At 41.1% G+C, this 23,026-nt stretch overlaps 1 protein-coding gene across 1 annotated transcript; it reads left to right on the top strand.

Moving 5' to 3' along the window:
* Positions 1-6,094: 6,094 nt before the first annotated feature.
* LOC127323579 (alpha-mannosidase) lies at positions 6,095-21,767 on the top strand. The gene is made up of 30 exons (XM_071823343.1): positions 6,095-6,462; positions 6,571-6,654; positions 8,405-8,493; positions 10,123-10,297; positions 10,421-10,540; positions 10,660-10,743; positions 10,833-10,904; positions 11,007-11,120; positions 11,897-11,997; positions 12,069-12,162; positions 12,469-12,624; positions 12,707-12,790; positions 13,055-13,120; positions 13,184-13,240; positions 13,452-13,671; positions 14,094-14,230; positions 14,801-14,869; positions 14,954-15,013; positions 15,478-15,549; positions 15,836-15,883; positions 16,019-16,138; positions 16,373-16,438; positions 16,800-16,912; positions 17,302-17,386; positions 17,490-17,600; positions 17,675-17,770; positions 17,860-17,907; positions 17,987-18,055; positions 18,221-18,503; positions 21,637-21,767. The coding sequence occupies exons 1-29, from the start codon at positions 6,259-6,261 to the stop codon at positions 18,407-18,409; spliced, it is 3,003 nt and encodes a 1,000-aa protein (XP_071679444.1). The 5' UTR covers positions 6,095-6,258; the 3' UTR covers positions 18,410-18,503; positions 21,637-21,767.
* The last annotated feature ends 1,259 nt before the right edge of the window (positions 21,768-23,026 follow it).

The following is a 23,026-nucleotide window of genomic DNA, read 5'->3' as shown; positions in this document are numbered from 1 at the left end:
CGAAGATTCAGCGAACTCTGGACGAGGAGGGTCGACCACAAAAGATGGAGTGGCGCCCCAAGCAAAAGAGAGCCGATGATGAGACATCGGCTGGTACAAACATGGTGTTCATCCTTCCAGCGGAGTTTTGTGCTCCAGGATTAGACGAAGCACCTGTGGCACAACTTGACTGCGGCCCACGGCCAGTTATCTTCGAGAAGCCACGAGAAAGAAGCTACAGACACCTGAAGGCCCTGTACTTACGAGGTTACATCAATGGGAAGCCTGTCAACAAGATGCTGGTGGACACCGGAGCGGCAGTCAACATCATGCCATACTCCATGCTACGTCGGTTGGGACGCTCTAGCTCGGATCTGATCAAGACCAACGTTACACTGAGCGATTTCAACGGCCAGGCATCGGAAGCACAAGGTGTTCTGAACGTGGATCTGACCGTGGAGAGGAAAACCATCCCTACGACATTCTTCATTGTCGATAGCAAGAGCACCTATGCTGTCCTGCTAGGGAGAGATTGGATCCACGCCAACTGTTGCATTCCATCCACGATGCACCAATGTCTAATTCAGTGGGATGGAGATGAAGTAGAGGTCGTCCATGCAGATGACTCAGCCGAGATTTCAACGGCTGGCATGAACGTTTGGGAGATGGCAGGCCAAGATCCACTCTCAGGCATCACTTTGGACGACTGCGAGCGCATCGACGTGACAAAAAACGGGGTGAGGCTGGTCTTATCCACCGGCCTGACCGTGTAACAAGAGCAAAGGCTATGGATGTACGTGGCAAGGCCGATCCTTGTGATCGGCCCCAAAAAATAAAAAGTGACAATCTTGTCTCAAGCATGTCACGTAGTCATAGTAAAGCAAGACCAAGATGTAAACCTTCATTGAGCAGTACAATCAAAATGGGGGCCGATTCCAGCAATCGGCCCATTTTATTATCCTCGCCATACGTTTTACCCATGCTCAGCGTCGATCTAACAGGTGACGGAAAGCTAGGATATGGGTTTACGTCGGCTGATGAGTTAGAAGAAGTCAACATTGGTCCTTATGGAGCCGATAAGCAAGTACAGTTCCTTGGCTAACTACAGAGCCGATATCTGCAGTTACCTGACAGATTCGGCTCGGGGGGCACCTAATCGGATGAACATGTGCGATACATGGGCAGTGAAATATTGAGGGCCGATAGAAAAATTGGCCAGTAAAAAAAAATGTACATGCAAGTCACAGCCGATGCACGGACATCGACTTCAGAATAATAGAAAGCCGATGCATAGTCATCGACTCTAGAGGAACAAGCTCAAATTGAGCAGGTTAACAGATCGGTTTCAGGCCAGAAGATCATGGCATCTGAGATGATTCTCTCATTGAATTTGCTGAATCTGCACGTTTGAGGTTGGAGGATGGCTTGGACATGGATTGGATCTGTTTGACCGTGTGAATAGGCAACTGTTTGGCCTCAAATCGTGTTTATGGTACAAGCCGATGCCCTGCCATCGGCTCTTTGTGCAGCGACTTCGTTTGACAATCGGCAAAATTGACAAGAAAGCAAAATTAATAGGGGAATATTTTCTTCATTAATAAGAGGATTTCTTACAAAGAAAGAGCCGATTGCTCAAGCGAGGAAGAACAAAAGAAAGGTCTATTGACCAATCTGCTGCTACTACTACTAGGCCTATACTAGTAGGTCCTAGTCTATGGGCCGTCGCTGCCCTCGTCGTCGTCGTCGGAGCTCTCATCGGCGCTGCTGCCGGCGGCCTCCTCGTCGCTGCTCCAGTGGCTCTCATTGGGGGCCTCCTCATCTTCATCATCGTCGTCGTCGTCGTCGGACCCGGCGCGGAAGCGCTTCGCCGGCGGGTAGTCCTCGAGGGAATCGTCGTCGTCTTCTTCCTCCTCTTCCTCAGAGGAGGTGTAGTCATCCCAGGAGAACGAGTCATCCTCGCTCTCCGATTCCAGTTCCCCATTGGCGAGGAACTGGAGCTCTTCGTCTCCGCTGGTCAAGGACTTGTCATCCTCGGACCAGACGGAGGAGGCGTGGTCCTCCTGGTCCCACTCCTCTGGGGCGCGCTCGTCGTGCGCCGCCATCTGAGCCGCCATCGGATCCCACTCTGGCGTGGGTTCGCGGGAGGAGGAGGAGGAGGAGGAGAAGGACTGGGAGGAGAGATCCGACGAGGTGGAGGAGGAAGAGGAGGAAGACATTGCTCGGAGATTGGGGTTTCTTGGTGCCGATGGCCAGAACAGAGCAAGGGGATGAAGTGGCGAACTGTTTGGAGCGGTTAAATAAAAGGGGATATAGTGGAGATTCAATGCCACAGCAGTTTCCGAGGAAGTGGTGCCTAAAGAAAAAAAACAACGGTCAAATCACGCGGAGAAGTTGAGAAGGCAAGGCATCATGATGAAGGATACTGCGACGGTTCTGCTCTGCCACGACATGACCCGACGAAGAAAAAGCTGAGTGATTTTGGAATTATCAATTCCAAAACCAGGGGGGCATGTGTTATCACCAGAATTTGACCGGATTAGAGGTGGGCCGTAATTAAGATGGGCTTGAAGAATATACACGGAAGATATACATGAATCGGCCTTGTGCACGAAGTTTGGACTAGTTTGCCCGTGTATCTGTAAATATAGTAGGATACGTATCGGTTAGTTAGAATTTGGCTCGTACACGGTTGGGATTATTCCCACGTTAGAAAGTCTACGGACTATAAATATGTATCTAGGGTTACTGAGAAAAACAACAATCACGTTCATCACAAACCAATCTAGGCGCATCGCCAACCCCTTGTTTCGAGGGTTTCTTCCGGGTAAGCATCATGCTGCCTAGATCGCATCTTGCGATCTAGGCAGTATACGTTTATTCGTTGTCCATGCGTTGCTCGTGCTGAAGCCTTGTTGATGGCGAGCAACGTAGTTATCATAGATATGTTAGGGTTAGCATTGTTTTACCGCGATACATGCTTTCGTCCATGCAACCCTTAGACGTCTAGCCGCCCTTACACCTATCTTAGGTGTAAGGGCGGCACCTTGCTTGATCATTATTTAGTAGATCCGATCCGTTATGATTGCTCCTTGTTCTTCAAGGATTAGTTTAATATCTGCATAGTTAGGCCTTGCAAACGGGTTGAAGGATCCAGTAGCACGTAGGGTGTAGTTTGCTAGCCCTAGATAAGATGTTCCGGGGATCAACTTCATGTTGGTTTTTAGGCCTTGTCTAGGGTTGGTTTATCATCACCGTGCGTGGCTGCCAGGCTGAATCACGCGTAGGATGTTCCGATTATGTGGTGAAAACCCTAAATCGTCGTAGGTCGCTTTAGCTTTATATTGATCAAGCAGGACCACCATGTGATCGTAGACCTCATACGAACCATGGGTGGATCGGCTCCTTGAGCCGATTCACAGGACGACCTGAGAGCCGATCGAGGCTCGTATTTAATGTTTACGTGTATGCCATGCAGGAAACCTAGCGAAGCAAATCCATCACCTTCCTGACCAGGTATAGGTCAGGTGGCACGCCCTTGCACCAGCATCGGGACGTGCGTACCAGGAGCTTTGCGGGCCGTCGCTCGGAGGGACGAGGGCCAGCCGCAGTTCTGGGAGCCTCCCGGCTCTTCGTGTTGCCAGCCGTAGCTCGCCGGTGGGTTTCGGACGCCAACAGACTTTTCCTTTCCCACTCAGCCACGGCGGCCAGCCGGCCCGCCGGCCCACTTGGCACGCAGGTGGGTCCCACCCGGACCTAGGCTTGGTGGGTTTCCCCCTTTCAGAACTTTCCGGTACAACCGAAAAATCCGGAACCATTCCGATACTTCCCATATATGTTCCTATGTGTTTGTCGCCCTTCCGAATCCATCCGTGGTATCCCCAAATCCATTCGGGACACCGAAAACACTGCACTTGATATCTCTCCCTAGCGACGTCGAACCTTAAGTGTGTGACCCTACTGGTTCGTGATTATGTGGACATGACTATGTCCATAGCCAATGGTTAATAGAGTGATCTGGAGATCCATATTAACCCCCACATATTCAACGATGATCTTATCGAGTGAACCACTTATGTCATTCATATATAGTTTCCACATGTCCTGCGATATCTTAGTTACCCGAGATTTGATCGTTGGTACCTTCATACCTTTTTCTTATCTCATTACCGGTAAGTACTCTTTTCTCATCGTAATAGCGCATCCTCATGTGACCTATTCACGGGCTTGCAAGCGACTGTGTGCGTATTACCGGGAGGGCCCAGAGAATATCTTTCCGTTACTTGGATGGACAAATCCCACTCTTGATAACATACAACCCAACAAGTATTTTATGGAACACATGCGGGATAGCTTTATAATCACCCAATTACAAAGTGACATTTGCAACAAGCTATGCATTCTCCCAATACCCGGGAGTTGTATAATCTCATGGTCAAAGGAATAGTATAGATGACAACGGAAAACCTTCGCAATTAGAACTATATAATGCGATCAATTGCTACGCCTTGATTAGGCCAAGTCCACCATATTATTCTCCTTAATAATATGACCTCGCTAATAAGTGACACTATGTCCATGACTATGAAAACCAATAACCAACACTTATTTCACGAACTAGTATAGAGGCATACTAGGAACACACTGTGTTCATATTCCACACATGTATTATGTTTCCGGATAATACAATAAGCATGGTATATAAACATTACCATGAACATGGATTGGTGATAATAAATATTCCTTTATTTTTTCGTCTTGGGCACCAAATCCCTCCATTTTTCGCGCCGCGGCTTCCATCAAGCTTGGTAATGGTAGGTTTGTGTTGTTATTGGATGGATCGTTGGATCAATTGAGCTACGGTGGCGGATTTGGCTCCACTTGTTCTTAAAGCTATTGGCACACGATAGAGGAGCTGCAGAACTGTGGCCAATGGTCTCATCAATGATAGCTGGGTCTTGGATATTACTAGGGCACTAGAGGTATAGGGTGTCGCGGAGAGTGCTAGCTTGTGGTTGACGATCATAAATATGCAACTCGAGGTGGATTTTGCAGGATTCTTTTGGCTGTCCTTGTGTTGTCGACAATCAGTACTCAACAATGGACACTTATATGGCTCTCTGTCAAGGCAGTATCAGGTCAGCGATGGTGAGCTGCACTTAGAAGCCGTGGACACCGTTAAAATGTAAATTTTTCATCCGGCTTGCCCTTCAATACAAAGTGTGGACCTCAGACCAACGCATCAAACACAACTTTCAAGATGCTATGGTGCCTTGCTAGACACGCTGGATCATATTCTTTTGGGTTGTGTCGTTTCTAGGGAAGTTTGGTTCCGCTGCTTCAGTCTAGTCGGTATTCATATCGATGTTCCGGATGGCACTGAAAATCTTGAGACGTGGTGGCTGAAGGCTAGGAGGAGGTTTAGGCATGAATGATCATTTTACTATTCCTAGGTTCCATTTCTGCTGCCTTTACTGCCTAATCATACTTTTACGGATCCAAACTTCTTTGTTAAGGAGAGAAGGCTTTTTGATTCGTTTTTCTACAACATTAGGTAGCAGTTCTCGGTGATCGATCTTGCACACAAGATTGTTGACAAGGTCAACTTTTGGGTGGCTGTGCGTGTTGTTGTTCGCAAAGAGGTCTGGCTTTTTTGTAATAACTTTGCTTTCTTCTATAAAAATTTGGTACGCATAAGCGTACCCTCAAAAAAGAAAAGGTTCTGTGAAAAATAGAATACTACTCAATCAATAAGGACACTAACTAATAAATCGAAGATATACTTCCTCCGGTCCGGTGTTCCGGGCTTACTAGAAATTGCAGGGCGATCAAGATGAAAAACGATTGGTTCATCGTCTTGAAAGTATCTACTCTAGATGTTTCGTCATGTTTACGCCCAATAAATATGCAGATACGCTTTGTTACTAGTAGATCCTTTTCAGATACATTTGCAGACCAATTATGGGAGACTTGGCAGTATTTCAAATCACGGAGCCATGGGCGCAACGGGTCATACACGTTTAACGTTTAGGACCCGCTATCAGTCGCAGCTGCCTTCCCGTGACGGCCGGCGCCACGGAAGTGAAAACAAATCGATGTTCCACAAACGCCAGCGGAGCCAGCCAGCCAGCACACCATGTTATTTAGGCTACTCCGCCGCTCCACTCCCGAACGAAGTGAGGCGAAGGAGCCACCGAGGAGGAGGTCGCAGACCAGTTCACCGCCGTCTCGCTTGCTCTGCGCGCGCGGAGGCACCGAGGAGGCGAGGAGAAGGTCGAAGCCATGGCGGCGGCGGCGTCGGTGCTGGCGCTGCTTGTGCTCGCCGCGGCGGCGGCGAGGGAGGCCGACGGGTACGTGCCGTACAACACGAGCGCAGGGACGGTGGCCGGGGTGCTGAACGTGCACCTGGTGCCGCACTCCCACGACGACGTCGGCTGGCTCAAGACCGTCGACCAGTACTTCGTCGGATCCAACAACTCCATCCAGGTGAGCAGCGCATGCAGACGCCCGTCCCGTGGCCGTGCTCGCCTTCTTCGATGACGGCTGCCGCGCGTGGTTCGTGATTCCCTCCGTGTGTGTGTGTGTGGATTGCAGGGCGCGTGCGTGATGAACACGCTGGACTCCGTGGTGGACGCGCTGGCCAGGGACCCCGGCCGCAAGTTCGTCGTCGCCGAGCAGGTGACGTGCTCTCCCAAATTCCCCACCGGATTGCCCTCCTCCTTTCATTCTCATACTTTGGTCATTTGGCGTGCCAAATGCATGGTTTGACATTTCTTCCCTTCCTTTGCCCAACGAAAGCAGTCTTATCCTCTCTTATACATCGCCATGATTGGACAGTCACTAGTGCTTGCTTGTGCCATGGATGTGTGGTCTCGTTCTGAAAGAGCAAAAGCAAATCCCTTGTCTCACTGCACCCCAATCTAGTCATCTAGTCACTTACTGTTGGGGCGTAGGGCCGGACCTCTCACGTGCCCAATCTAGTCTATTAGAGCAATTCCAATAGTACAACCAAGGGATGGCTATAACAAGATGTCATGTCATTTATAGTCATCATATAGCTAATATGTACAATAGTTGGCTAAAGAATGAAGTACTTTATTAACATATGGTCCACCTTTCATTCTCACAAAGTGCCTAGGAGCACGTGCAAGAGCTGTCTATTGCATAGTAGCCCACCTCCCTTCTCTCTCCCCTTCTCTCTCCTCCAACTCATCTAAAATAGTATTATTTAATGTCTTATAGTCAGCTGACTAGACTCTATTGTACTTGCTCTTATAGTGACCATACTGTACTCGATCGATGGCAACCATCACTCGATCGGATTGTTTATCCTTCAGCTGGCTAGCCGTAGAATAAACAAATATAATCAGCAGATCGGTGAATGTGCCGGCTGTCAGCTACGCATTATTCAAACCATGCGAGATTGCCAGGTATCTTTTTAAATAAATAATTACAAAATAATGAGATATCACCAAAATAAAATATATAGTTGAGTTTCCAAATTCAGCATTACCACTAGTACTCCTCCGTTTTTGTATACAAGGCCACTTTGTTTTCTGAGATAAACTTTGATTAATAATTGGGTCAACCAAATATAAGTTGTATGTTATTCAAAACTATATCATCGGATGCATATTTCAATGAACTTTCCAATGCTATATTTTTGAATGACGTATAACTTATATTTGGTTGACTAAATCATTAATTAATGTTTGACACGACAAACGATGTGGCCTTGTATTATAGAGGGAGTAATAGAAATATGTATCCCAGTTAATAGTTATTTTACTCCCTCCATCCTAAATAAGTGACTTAACTTTTTCTAGATATGGAAGAATCTAAAACTAAAATGCGTCTACGTACACTTGTAGTTATACAAAACTGAGTCACTAATTGTAGGACAGAGGGAGTACATGTTTTAGATGACTGCACCACTTAAAAAATCTCTTTGGGCCCCATTTATTTCCTTCATGTATTCCAACCAAGTGTACCGTGTGGTTATTGGGCAGTAAAGGACTTGTATTTTCATTAAATGGCTAATTAATATTATTGGGCAATAATGCAATTATGTGGACCACCATTTACGGAGGACCAATAAATCGAGCAAGCACTACCACTAGCACTAGCAAACACTCTTATACATACGTGTTTGCATATATGACAAAGACCACCACTTAATGTTTGCTAGTAGTACTTTTTATTGATGTGTGTATAAAGTGGACTGCCTAGTCTTTCTATTTGTTCGGACTTTTGGCTGGGCTGCCCAGGACTCATGTTTGAGTCATGGGTTTCGCAATTTATCTTTAAAAAAATTGCTCATGGCCCCTAGACTTCATGCATGTGTTGGCCTCCCGGTCACACTTTTGGTTGCGTTGGTGAGTGTCTCGCACTTAACACTTTTAATATGAGTTATGTCTTTTGCATTCAGGCTTTCTTCCAAAGGTGGTGGGTGGAAAAAAGCCCAAAAATCCAGGCCATAGTCCACAAGCTAGTTGAGTCTGGTCAACTCGAGTTCATGTATGTAATGTGGTTTCATTATCCCCTTTGACCTTGTACACTATACACAATTTTCAACACTTTTGTCATTTGGCGTGCCATCTGAGGCCAAATGCAGGGTTTGACATTTCCTCTCTTCCTTTGCCGAACGGAAATAGTCTTATCCTCTCTTGCCTCGCCATGATTGGACAGTCACTAGTGCTTGCTTGGGCCATGGATGTGTGGTCTCGTTCTGAAAGAGCAAAAGCAAATCCCTTGTCTCACTGCACCCCAATCTAGTCATCTAGTCACTCACTGTTGGGGCGTAGGGCCGGACCTCTCACGTGCCCAATCTAGTCTATTATAGTGACCATACTGTACTCGATCGATGGCAACCATCACTCGATCGGATTGTTTATCCTTCAGCTGGCTAGCCCTAGAATAAACGAATATAATCAGCAGATCGGTGAATGTGCCGGCTGTCAGCTACGTATTATTCAAACCACGCCAGATATCTTTTTTTAATTAATTACGAAATGATGAGATATCACCAAAATAAAATATACAGTTGAGTTTCCAAAGTCAGCATTACTACTAGTACTCCCTCAGTTTTTGTATACAAGGCCACTTTGTTTTTTTGAGACAAACTTTGATTAATAATTGGGTCAACCAAATATAAATTGCATGTTATTCAAAACTATATCATCGGATATGCTATATTTTTGAATGATATATAGCTTATATTTGGTTGACTAAATCATTAATTGAATTTGACACGACAAACGATGTGACCTTGTAGTATAGAGGGAGTAATAGAAATACGTATCCCAGATAATAGTTATTTTACTCCCTCCGTCCTAAATTAAGTGACTTAACTTTTTATAGATACAGATGTATCTAAAATTAAAATGCATCTAGATACACTTGTAGTTACACAAAACTAGAGTCACTAATTGTAGGACAGAGGGAGTACATGCTTTAGATGGACTGCACCACTTAAAAAATCTCTTTGGACCCCATTTATTTCCTTCATGTATTCCAAGTGTACCGTGTAGTTATTAGACAGTAAAGGACTTGTAGTTTCATTAAATGGCTAATTTATCTTATTAGGTAGTAATGCAATTATGTGGACCACCATTTACGGAGGACCAATAAATCGAGCAAGCAGCACCACTAGCACTAGCAACCACTCTTATACATACCTGTTTGCATATATGACAAAGACCACCACTTAATGTTTGCTAGTAGTACTTTTAATTGATGTGTGTATAAAGTGAACTGCCTAGTCCTTTCTATTTGTTCGGACTTTTGGTTGCGCTGCTCAGGACTCAAGTTTGAGTCGTGGGTTTCGCAATTTAAGGGGTTTCACAATTTATCTAAAAAGAAATTGCTCATGGCCCCTAGACTTCATGCATGTGGTGGCCTCCCGGTCACACTTTTGGTTGCGTTGGCGAGTGTCTCTCACTTAACACTTTTAATATGAGTTATGTCTTTTGCATTTAGGCTTTCTTCCAAAGGTGGTGGGTGGAGAAAAGCCCAAAAATCCAGGCCATAGTCCACAAGCTAGTTGATTCTGGTCAGCTCGAGTTCATGTATGTAATGTGGTTTCATTATTCCCTTTGATCTTGTACATTATACACAATTTTGACAAACTTTGGATATATGATCCAGAAATGGTGGTTGGTGTATGCATGATGAAGCTGCTACTCATTATATTGACATGATTGATCAGACCACACTTGGTCACCGGGTGATTAAACAACAATTCAACAAGACTCCAAGAGCTGGCTGGCAAATCGATCCTTTTGGTCATTCTGCAGTTCAGTCTTACTTGCTTGGAGCAGAGGTAATGTTAACACCACATTTGCAGATTGTCTCCAAACCTTAATTGTATTTCAGAATTTCATTGCGAATATCTCTTCCTGGAACATTGCTCTAAATTTGGTCTTTGTTTTTGTTGTAACTATAGCTTGGTTTTGATTCTATGCACTTTGCAAGAATCGACTACCAAGATAGAGCAGTGCGTAAAGGAGATAAAGGCCTGGAAGTTATATGGCGGGGCTCAAGAACTTTTGGTTCATCTTCTCAGGTTACTATTATCATTCTTATGCCAACAATTATATATGCATTCTATTCATTAGCATATATGATTAGATTGAAAACTACTGTCCTTAATTCTGTTCATTTAAATGTATAACTGAATTGCAGATCTTTACAAATGCATTTCCTGTCCATTATAGCCCTCCTAGTGGCTTTGGTTTTGAAGTTTTGGATGACATCACGCCTGTTCAGGTATATGGCTGTTGGCAAGAAGTTTCAGTGATCTCCAGTTCTTTGCAGAACCTCTCACCAAATTTAATTCATTGACAACCTTTTGGTAGGACGACCTGTTGCTGTTTGACTATAATGTTGAACAACGTGTTAATGATTTTGTTTCTGCAGCCATAGCACAGGTAAACTTTCATTTGTTGCAAGAGCTTTTGGTTTACTCAAGCAATTGGAGAGTAGTTTTTGAACTGAAACCTGGATCTGACTTCTGATGTTTCCTTAATCAGGCAAACGTTACACGTACAAACCACATAATGTGGACCATGGGCGATGATTTTAATTACCAGTATGCTGAATCTTGGTTCCGGAATATGGATAAACTTATCCATTACGTGAACAAGGTATTGCTGATTGCTGATTAATAGGTCTAGACTGTCAGGTGACTAGTTGAGGCCTTTACGTTTTGATGAATACTGGTCTGCTCTCGTTTTCTTTGCATTCTTCTGACTCTCATCTCATACTAGAAATATTTCTTCGTTTCATGAGAGGTAAACCATATATCGTGGACATGTAGCATATTTATGAGCTTTGAATGATGCCCCTATGCTCATGTATGATGTATCCGAGCAGGTTCACGAGACAGCGTTTCATTCAGTACGACAGGAACATACAGGGAAATGCATTTTGGATCATAGATGTAGATGCACCCATTATTCAAAAAATCTATTTCAAAATTTTAAAAAAATCTGAAATTTTTCTAGCTGTACACCCGGACATCTTATGTCAGCACACAAGTTTACACAAAAAAATGATATTTTTGTGACTTGTGTAAAAAAGAAAATTTTCGGTGCTCCAAAATGGCTTCTCACGAGATATTTATTTATCATTTTTACACAGCCCAGAAAAAATATCTTTTCCCCACAAATTTTTGTGTATGGACATAGTATGTACGGATGTACACCCAGGACTTTTTTTTTTCAGAATTTTTGGACATATTGAAATATATTTAAAATGTATTTCTCATAATAGGCGCATTTGGACCTATGAGCCAAAACACCATGTCCGAACATACATAACTCATTTCATACTGCTCCTGTAAAGAAGTCTTAAAAAATCTACATAATACATTAGTCCTGAAAGTATTTGAGGATAAGAAACTATTCCCTGAATACCGCAGGATGGCAGAGTGCATGCGCTGTATTCTACTCCATCCATTTACACAGATGCAAAACATTCATCAAACGAATCTTGGCCACTCAAACAAGATGATTATTTCCCGTAAGTTGTTGAACTTGCTAAAATGACTAGAGTTCATTCTTTATGCTCTTATGCTATATTGTGAATTGCAGATATGCTGATTCAACAAATGCTTACTGGACTGGGTATTTTACAAGCCGCCCGACTTTCAAGCGATATGTTCGAACACTCAGCGGATATTACCTGGTAAAATATATTTTTATACAAGCAAAATTGCGATGATAGATAATATATGTAAGTTTAGAATTGACTAAATTTAGCCTTGAGCCAGGGAGTGGGTTTTCCTTGACTATTGTCTATATCTGTTTTCAGTAGCTTAGTTTAGAATACTTAGTGCCTTTGCTTCTTCCCGTTCTCTTAATGTTGTTTGCCTTGTTTCTTTCTGTCTTAGTTGTACCTGCGTTGTCTCAGCGTCTAGTGAAACATGCTCTTCGGGGCGTGTTTGAGAAAAAAGAGTTAACTAACTTTAGGAAAATCGTTCTTTCCTAACAGGCTGCACGCCAAATAGAATTTTTGGTGGGAGGATTGTTTACTTCGAGCTTGGAGGACGCAATGGGAATCGCCCAGCATCATGATGCAGTCTCAGGAACGGCAAAACAACACACAACTGATGATTACTCGAAACGCCTTGCTCTTGGAGCATCCCAGGTTCATAATATCTCTTGTAGAAATGCTTTAGGGAAAGAACTCTTTCAGTTTGGCTAACAGAGTAGCTATTCATATCTTGTAGGTCGAGAAAAGTCTAAATACTGCTTTGGATTGTCTGACAAGCTCTAAAGGAACATGTAGGTCTCCACCAGTAAAGTTTAGTCAGGTGAGATGTAAACTTGATTTTCTGTAATAGTGCTTATCGCAAGTCTGTTTGTACAAATATGTCTTCTATAATTAGAAATGCACATCACCATGCTTTGTCTCAGAACGAAACACGACAATAGAATCTTCTTCAACTTTTATTATTTCACAGTGTTCTGGCATAGTTACTCATTTAAGCTCTGCTCTGAAAATATCTCAAAGAGCCTGGTTTGTTCACAGAACATGTTTAACTGATCTAACAGTTTCATTGTTGATTTTTTTTTAGTGCCAACTGCTCAATATAAGCTACTGCCCTTCAACTGAGGAACAAATTTCAGGAGGAAAGAGTTTAGTAAGTAATTTTATAATGTAACGTCACTTATGATTTTGTACATACTGACATTATCTTCTGCAGGTTATAGTTGCTTACAATCCTCTTGGATGGGAACATAGTGACTACATACGGGTTCCAGTATGCATCTAAACATTTACTGTGCATTTTTATCCAATTACTTCTGATCCTATGTAAAGGAAGAATGTAGATCAAGCATATACCCTCAATTGGTTCAAAGCTCTTCAGTAGTTTGTCAACATATGGAAAGGAATATGTTGATAAGGCTTGTGCCTATTTTTACCAGATCCTAGGTTCTTGAGCTAATTTACTTACTTTACCTTTTTTTCAGGTCAATGATGTACATCTAGTCGTAAAAAGCTCTGATGGAAGTGTTGTCGATTCACAACTAGTTGAGGTTGATACTGTGACAGACAATTTAAGGAAGTTGTATGTGAAGGCTTATCTTGGAATCAACACAGACAAACCCCCCAAGTATTGGCTAGTATTTCAAGCTTCTGTGCCACCAATGGGATGGAATACGTACTTCGTTTCGAAACCCACGGGGACAGGTGAAACTGCATCCCACTAAGAAATGAATGTTTGATTCATTCCTCTTTAGAGCAAAGAAACTTTTGTTTGTGGATAATAGAGTGATGATATATTATTTTCTGGATGAGTGCGGCGAACTGGATAACAGGGTATTACAAGAGAATACAATTTTACCATGTTTTTCTTCTTCTTCTTGTGTGATAACATGGCATGCGGTGTATCACTCAGTTACTTCGGACTAATATTGAGATTTCAATGTTATTTTTCGTTATCTTCACTAACATCAACCTTAATCACTAGACAAAAATATATGGTCCTAGCAAATGTAATAACTACAAATATGATTAGCCATTATATTTTATATTTTTTCAATATCAAGAATCTTCTTTTATCTGAGTGTTCGTTGGGTTAATTTTACATCATTTTCCATCAACTTATGCAGGATCCAATAAAATGGGGTCCGTCTCAGCTATCAGTTCTCCAAACAATGGCACAGTTGAAGTTGGACCAGGGCCTCTAAAGATGACATTTTCGTCAGCATCTGGACAATTGACGCGGATATTCAATTCTATCTCAGGAGTGAGTCCTAACACATACTGTCATTTATCGATATATGTTTGTGTGTGCAAAGTTAGATTGGACAAACAATTATTTTAAATTTACATGTTTAAATTTGAACAACCATATGTGGTTACAGGTATGTATCATTAGGAGAAATTATGTACTACTATTTTCTGGATAGTTTGGTATTGGCACCAGCCAAAAGTAATAAATGCTTTAAATATAGAAGCTGAGAGAAATATGCAGATTTTCTCTTGGCAGTCCAATAACATAGGAATCATCTGCAGCATCACATATTCAATTAATGTTCTAATGCGACATATATATTAAATTCGATACATGCCCCCTCCCCCCCACCCGGTCATTGCATTGGCATACTTTGCAAGCTAAAGAAATATACAATGTATAATTATTCTGTGAAATTGAAAATTATCGGCAAAACAAAATTCTTATAGTTGATCAACATTGCTTTTCTGAACTTCTTTTGTATGTATACTAAACAAATCTATTCTATTGGGAAGTTCCTGGAGTTTTACCACATGCTTATTAATCATGATATTCAGTAACAAAATTTGTTGGTCTTTTTAGGTGGATTTACCAATTCAACAGAGCTTTCTTTGGTATGGTTCAAGCACCGGTGATGCCATGGATTCACAGGTATTATCATGGAGCTATTTTTTTCTCTACTAAATTTCATTTGATTCACATGTTTGATTTGCTCATGTATATGTTTTATTCCAGGCATCTGGAGCTTATATTTTTAGACCAGATGGGGCTACACCTACTGCTGTTTCAAGATTGGTAATACTAACTGTTCATCTATGCACCCTTTGGTAGAGAGAATAAGCTATTAACAATAACTCCACATTAGTCACGCTTCCTGTATTTTTCTGCCATTATTTCTCTATTCAGAAAAATATAGTCTATGAGGATCGTAGGCCTTCAAAAACATAAAACAATATGTTTTGACACTTTTTTATGGATATGTTTTCTGCAAACTACTCGTAGAATAGATGAAGGCATGGTATCTATTATTGCCCATTTTTATAACAAGACTTTGAGAGATATAGATAAAAAGCATAGTGAACAGCCAAAAAATATCCAATTAGTCTCGTGAGTTGCTATTATAGAAGGGATAGTAATTGGATACTTGTATCATTTATCTAATATATTACTTAATTAAACTTACCCCTTCCTTATCAATTATTTAAATCTATAAATAAGTTTTCCTATATGATTGATTGACTTATTTATATTTCTGTTAGGTATCGCTGAAAGTCATCCGTGGACCTTTGGTTGATGAAGTCCACCAGCAATTCAGCTCATGGATTTCTCAGGTCAGATTTAAAATTTACTCCAATATACATACCATCCTGAGGATAATTTTAATTCTTGAACCTATAGTGATAGTACATTAACTATATTGTACCATCAAAAATTTCTGTGTAGCTGTAGTTTTTTTTTACTTTAGTTATATTCTAGTACAGTTTCTTGGTTATGATTAGTTAATCCCATGCTCCTTCATACAAACATCATTTTTCTAGGTGTAATATACTAATTAACATAAAATCTCTATCCAACTCTAAAAAAAAAATCTCTATCCACTAAAATATTTGTTTGTAGGTTACACGACTCTACAAGGATAAGGATCATGCTGAAGTAGAATACACGGTTAGTAATTTCCTCGGCTTTTGAGAGTAAAGGTTAAGGCTATATTTGTCCGTTTCGGAGAATATGGCATTCCAGGCTTCCAGCAATATTAAACAAGCATTGAATTTTATTTTTTTCTTCCTTTCTTATGTTAAGATTGGGCCAATCCCGGTCGACGATGGAATAGGAAAGGAGGTCATCACGCGACTGACAGCAAATATGGTCACAAACAGCACTTTTTATACAGATTCTAATGGAAGAGATTTCCTCAAGAGGGTAACTACCAATGTTTTTTTACGATTGAGTTAGTTCATTTGTTTCCTGGTCCAAAGTTATCGCTCTGTTTGAAATATTGTTAAATATAACAATAGCTAACCTTCCCATTTGTACCTGAATTATTTTATGAGTGACCGTTAGAGCCCTATAGAATATCTAAATTTAATATGTTTGATTTTTCAATGTATTCATACACTCCTCTTACAACCAAGTTCCTTTTGATTTCATCTATAGGTGAGAAACTACAGGGAAGATTGGGATCTTCAGGTGACTCAGCCAGTTGCAGGAAACTACTATCCGGTATGCACAATATTCACATTTTAATAGTGCGATAATTTTGGTTAGTAATATTAGTACTTCGAATGCAGATTATTCTATTTATATGTACTTTATAATGCTGTCATCAGTAGGAAAAATGATGTACTTTGTAGAACAGTGTCACTAGTTAATGTGAGTTGTCTATTCTATCATCATTATGCTAGCAAAATGGACGTGTAAGAGAGCACAGAGCAGTCATTTTCAGGACTACACCTGACACTTCCTCATTTTTTCGTTTTCCAAGGAAATTTATTATTTCATCACTGTTGTTATTTCATATGTTTTATTTGCTTATAAGTGTCCAAAGAAGATTAAAGATATTTCTCTCATGTTAACTGTACAGGTCAATCTAGGGATGTATGTAGCAGATGGGAAATATGAACTATCTGTCCTTGTTGATCGTTCTGTTGGAGCATCAAGTATTCAGGATGGCCAAATAGAAATTATGCTCCACAGGTATTACCTGGACTATTCTGAGCTCATTCCAGACCTAACATGGGACTAACTCCCATCGCGGTACCATATTTTTCACCTCACCAGGATAGACCAATCCATAAATGTGGTACAATTGGTTTGAAGCTAGCGGCCAGCATGAATTTAGAGATGGACTACGAAAATGTTGCCAACAAGTCCACCTAAAACAGCTAAAACTGGCATTTTTAGATTTATCAGTTTTGCAACCTACCTGTGTTTCGAACTTATTATGCAAAATTGTTTAATGTCTTAAAACCTCTGTCTTTACCAACTCTGTCTTCAACCTCTTGAAGTCATCTACGGGTGTGTGTAATCCAGTTCGATAATCCCTTGTACACTCAACCTCTGATCATGAATATTGTGAATCTCAGGCGTATACTTCATGATGATGGCAGAGGTGTAGGGGAGCCACTCGACGAAGTTGTTTGCGTCGATAATAAATGTGATGGGCTTACGGTATACATCCACTCACAGTATTGTATCCATTTCTATTTCCTCCAACACCGAACTGACATCATATTCACTATCTCTGCCATAATACTACCTCAAACTCTTACAGGCTAAGGGTACTTATTATGTAAATGTCAACAAGCTTGGACATGGAGCCCACTGGCGACGGGTAACTGGGCAAGAAGTTTATTCACCCTTTCTTCTTGGTTTCGCTCATGAGGTACATTTATATAATCTCTCATCCTATTTCTTAAAAAATTTTTGTTTCTGCAGTTAGTAATATTGTTCTTACAGGACGAGAGCAGTTGGAAATCCTACAGTATTGCGAAAGGCAGCATCATGGATGCAAATTATAGTCTTCCTCATAACGTCGCGATTATCACCTTGCAGGTTCACAATTTATTTATGTCAGAACCTATATGTCTGAATATCGAATAGCATCGTATTGGTCACTGACAGAATATGGCTTAACATTTCAGAATATTGACGATGGTACCACGCTCCTCCGGTTGGCACATTTGTTTCAGGTATTTATGGTTTACATAGCTGCTTCATATAATACACATTTCTATTTAGTTTACCGAATAGTTTTTTTCGGAGTTGCAGGCTGCAGAGGACCCGCAGAACTCAGTGATGGCAAAAGTAGAACTGAAGAAACTGTTTGGAAAGAGAACTGTAAGTAATTTGATGTAGTTCATCTTTTTGCACGATCAGAAGGTGTCACAAAATAGTGCTTAGTGCTGGGACCCATGGAGATACATGAATATTATACTCTGATGAATAATATTTCTTTGGAAAGTAAATGTATCCCGAAATGCTTAGTGCTGTTCCATTGTGCAGATCAAGCAATTGACTGAAACTAACCTGTCCGCCAATCAAAAGAAGTCGGAGATGAGAAAGCTCAACTGGAGGGTTGTGGGAGACACTGAAAGTGTCCCTGCCCCAATAGTTGGTGGACCAGTTGACAGTCAAGCCCTTGTTGTTGAGCTGGGACCCATGGAGATACGCACATTCTCACTGAAATTCTGAGTTGTAGTCGAAGAAGCCTATGTCATGCAATTCCATGTATACATGTTCTAGGAGATTTTGGCGCCTTTGTTCACAGAGTTATGTCCTTTACTGATTACTGAAATACATTTTTTTTTTCGAAATGGGGATTTGCCCCGGCTTCTGCATCATGATGATGCACACGGCCCTTTATTAAAAAGTGGTTCCACAAAGTATGGTTTACAACTCACGCATCACCGAGGATTGATACAAAAATCAACCATCGAAAACAACACATACTATGACTATATCTCAACATAGCCTACTAGTATGTCCCCAACCAGCCTGGCACAAGATATCCTGAGCGACCATCAGGAGCCGTGTGCATCCAGAAGCCATGACATCCCGCTGCCCCTCCGGAGAGAGTAGGGCCCAAAGCTGGACCCAATGGGAGACCATATGAATAACCTGCAAGAAATGAAAAGAGGCTTTTTTGTTAAAAATTATATCATTTCTGACCCTCCAAATAGACCAACATAAAGCAGAAACCCCAATCCGGATAAAAGCCTTAGATTGTCTATCTACTCCATTTAACCAATTACCAAACATATTAGTAATATTGGTGGGAGGTGGAAGATCATAAGTGAAATTAACCGTACGCCATAAGAGCTTAGCTAGTGGGCAGTCAATGAAAAGGTGTTGAATGGTCTCCTGTTCCCCACAGAAAACACATTTTGTACATCCATTCCAATGCCGTTTAGCTAGGTTATCTTTAGTTAACAGAACTTTATTACTCAAAAACCACATGAAAATCTTAATTTTAAGTGGAACTTTAACCTTCCATAGATATTTTCTTAGAAATGGGGTATGATCACACATAATATCTTCATACATCGACTTCACTGTAAAAGAGCCATTAGTTGTTAACCTCCACACAAAACGATCATCCTCTTCATTCAAATTAACCATCATTAGTTTCCTACATAACTGTAACCATAAAGTCCATTTGTTGCCACTCAACACCCTCCGGAATGTAATATTCAAAGGTGTTTGTGCTAACACCTGAGCAACAGTGACGTTCTTATGGTGTACAATATTATATAAGGACGGATACTGCTGAGCCAAAGAATTATTTCCTAACCAGATATCTTCCCAAAAGCGGATGTTCCTACCATTACCCACTTTGAAAAGTCCCCTAGAAAAAAACTCCTGTTTGACCTCCATCAATCCTTTCCAAAAAGGGGAATCAGTAGGTCTGGCTTGCACCTCCGATAAAGTCTTCAGTCTTAGGTATTTATTACGTAGCAATTCTTGCCACACCCCGTCTTCATTCAGAATTTTAAAGAGCCACTTACTCAATAAGCATCTGTTTTTGATTTCGAGAACCTCAATACCTAAGCCCCCTTGATCTTTGGGTCGACAAACAATGTTCCATTTTGTAAGGCGGTACTTTCTTTTATTTTCGTCGGACTGCCAAAAGAATCTAGATCTATAGAAATCCAGTCGTTTCCTTACCCCAACAGGTATATGCAGGAAAGACAACATAAACATCGGTAAGCTAGTTAATACTGAATTGATAAGGACTAACCTATCACCATAGGATAGCAACTTTCCTTTCCAGCATCCTAATTTACTTTCAAACCGTGTTTCTACCGGATACCAGTCCGAATTCCTGAGTTTTTTGTAATGAATTGGAATACCTAAGTATCTAAAGGGGAGTTGTCCAGCATCACATCCAAAGATCTGCTTATATTGGTCCTCCTCCTCCTTTGCCTTTCCAAAACAAAAAATCTCACTTTTGTGGAAGTTAATCTTAAGCCCCGATAACTCTTCAAAAAGGCATAAAATTAGTTTCATATTAACTGCTTTGTCGAGGTCATGTTCCAAAAAAAGGATAGTATCATCCGCATATTGTAGTATAGAGAGTCCTCCCTCAACTAAATGTGGAATTAGACCTCCAACTTGACCATCCACTTTTGCTCGTTCAATTAAGATGGCAAGCATATCCACTACAATATTAAAAAGCATTGGAGATAGCGGATCCCCTTGCCTAAGTCCTTTTTTTGTCTGGAAATAATGACCAATATCATCATTTACCTTCACCCCAACGCTACCCCCTTGAACAAACTGTTGCACTAATCTCCCCCATTCAGGAGCAAAGCCCTTCATGCGCAAAGTTTGTTGTAAAAAAGGCCATTTCACCTTATCATAAGCTTTCTCAAAGTCGATTTTAAATAGTACCCCGTCCATTTTCTTAGTATGTAATTCATGAATTGTTTCATGTAAAATAACTACCCCTTCCAGGATATTTCTACCTGGCATAAAGGCTGATTGAGTTGGCTTTATAACCCTTGGGGCAATCCCCGATATGCGATTAGTACCAACTTTAGTAAAAATCTTAAAACATACATTTAGCAAACAAATCGGTCTATATTGTTGAATTTGGACCGCGTCCTCTTTCTTCGGTAATAAAGTGATGACGCCAAAATTTAGTTTATAAAGAGGCAAATCCCCTTTGGTAAACTGAGAGAACAAAGCCATGAGATCACATTTTATTACTTCCCAAATTTTTTGATAAAACTCAGCTGGGAAACCATCTGGTCCAGGAGCTTTATTCAGCTCCATCTGAGAAATCGCCTCAAAAACCTCCTCTTCTGTAAAAGGGGCTGTCAAGATCTCATTCTCAACTGATGAAATTTGTGTAATATCATGGATCTCCTCTTCTGCTAAAGAAATATTGGTTGGTGCCGGTGCCCCAAACAATTTCTTATAAAACTCAGTAATATAGGCCTTCAAATTATCTTCCCCGACAATAGTTCCCTCTTGTTGCTCTAATTGGAAAATTTTCTTTTTGCGGTGCTTACCATTCGCTATCAAATGAAAGTACCTCGTATTATTACCCCCTTCCTGAATATGCTTAACTTTGGCTCTTTGTGCCCATTTAGACTCCTCATCTCTTCTTAATTTGTTCAAACTATCATTTGCCTTTTTTAATTCATCTCTTTCATTAGGAGTTAATGGGTTTGTTTACGCCTTCATATCAAGATGATCAATGATATTTAACAATCTCATCTTTTCATGTTTATATTTTCCACTTTGATTCTTTGCCCACCCCTTAAGGAATCTTCTAATATGTCTTAACTTATTCAACCAAACCTCCATTGGATCAGCTCCACCTAGAACTGAGTTCCACTCCTTTACTATCATATCAAAAAAACCTTCTTGTCGCAACCAATGCAACTCAAAGGAGAATTTTGCTTGATTACTGAAATACATGTACTTTTTTCTTTACGTGAACAAGATTACAGGGATTCTGATGGGCACATGATTGGCTAAGTTCAATGGTTAGAGTGTTGAATTGCTATTGCAAAATGGGACACTTGCTAGTTGCGCACTCTCAGCATTTTTTTTTGTATAGTACATGACGGAAAACTTATGAGTTATCGATGGCGATGATTGGACCAGCCTGGAAACCCGAAGCCCTTCCAAGTTTGAACCCGTTTCAGTTTGATGATCCAGTATTTAGGATCAATTATCTATGATATGTTTGTCTTTAAGGAAGTCAGATATTTATGATGTATGATTATCATCAAAAAAGAATTGGGCGTGCTACTATAAATAGGGGCAGCCTCAGAATCCGCTATTAATTTTGGCGCTATAGCGGAGCTAAATCGTGCTATAGCGGACAATTGTGCGGGGATTTCATTTAGTGGCTGCTGGCTCAAAACAATATAGCGCGTGCTATAGCGGACAATTGTACGGGGATTTCATTTACTGGCTGCTGGCTCAAAAGGATATAGCGCGCTATCTAAAATCATAATTATTATAGTGTTCAGAGATGAATACCAAGATTTGTTCAGCTTACAAGTGTTAAGTTTTCTGGCTCTGATTGCCGACATTAAACCGAGCTGGTATATTCATCACTTTATTGCCACACCCATGAATGAGCGCTAGTCAGCAACTATCCAAACAACAACCAATCTTTTAGTCATGACCAAAAAACGGGTAGGATATGATTTGGTAGCAATCAAAACACACCCGAAGTCACGGCCAGTGGCATTGCTTCACGTCCTGACCCTACACTTACAGCGTGTTTGGTAAATGGAGGGCAGGGGAATGGGAGTTAGAGGTAGGGAGTTCTGATGGGTAATGGGCAGGGGAAGTTGTCATTTACTCCCATTCCACTGTTTGTTTTTTGGATGGGAATTGTAGGGAGTTGCCCAATCGTTTTTTCCTTTCTGTTGTATCCATCAGATTGATTTTTTTTCATTTGCCCAACCGACACTGCAGCAGCCACACAACAAAGTGTTGTATCAGAAATCAAATGTGCAGAATATAGCAAACTCAATTTTTGCAAGCCTCTCGCTCAATCAAACAAGTGAAGAGACTGTATACTAACCCATTAAATCAAGACACATGAAACCTGTGAGTACTCAGCAACATCTGGTGTTGCCAACAAGAAAAGTTGATCTCAAAGAAAATTAAGAAAAGTTCATACAGCAAAATAAAACGACATGTTGTCATACCACATAAATTGACCACGGTACAATACTGGGCAGATAGAAACGAGACAAACTAAGAAATAACAGGAGTACACTCCAGTTGATTAACATATGAAAATAACCTCCATTGATGAGTTCTAAAAAGCACAAAACTAGT

Source organism: Lolium perenne, chromosome 1 (genome assembly GCF_019359855.2).
Source record: "Lolium perenne isolate Kyuss_39 chromosome 1, Kyuss_2.0, whole genome shotgun sequence".
Taxonomy (NCBI): Eukaryota; Viridiplantae; Streptophyta; class Magnoliopsida; order Poales; family Poaceae; genus Lolium; species Lolium perenne.
The sequence above is the reverse complement of the archived record's forward strand: the minus strand, read 5'-3'. Positions and strand labels throughout refer to the sequence as shown.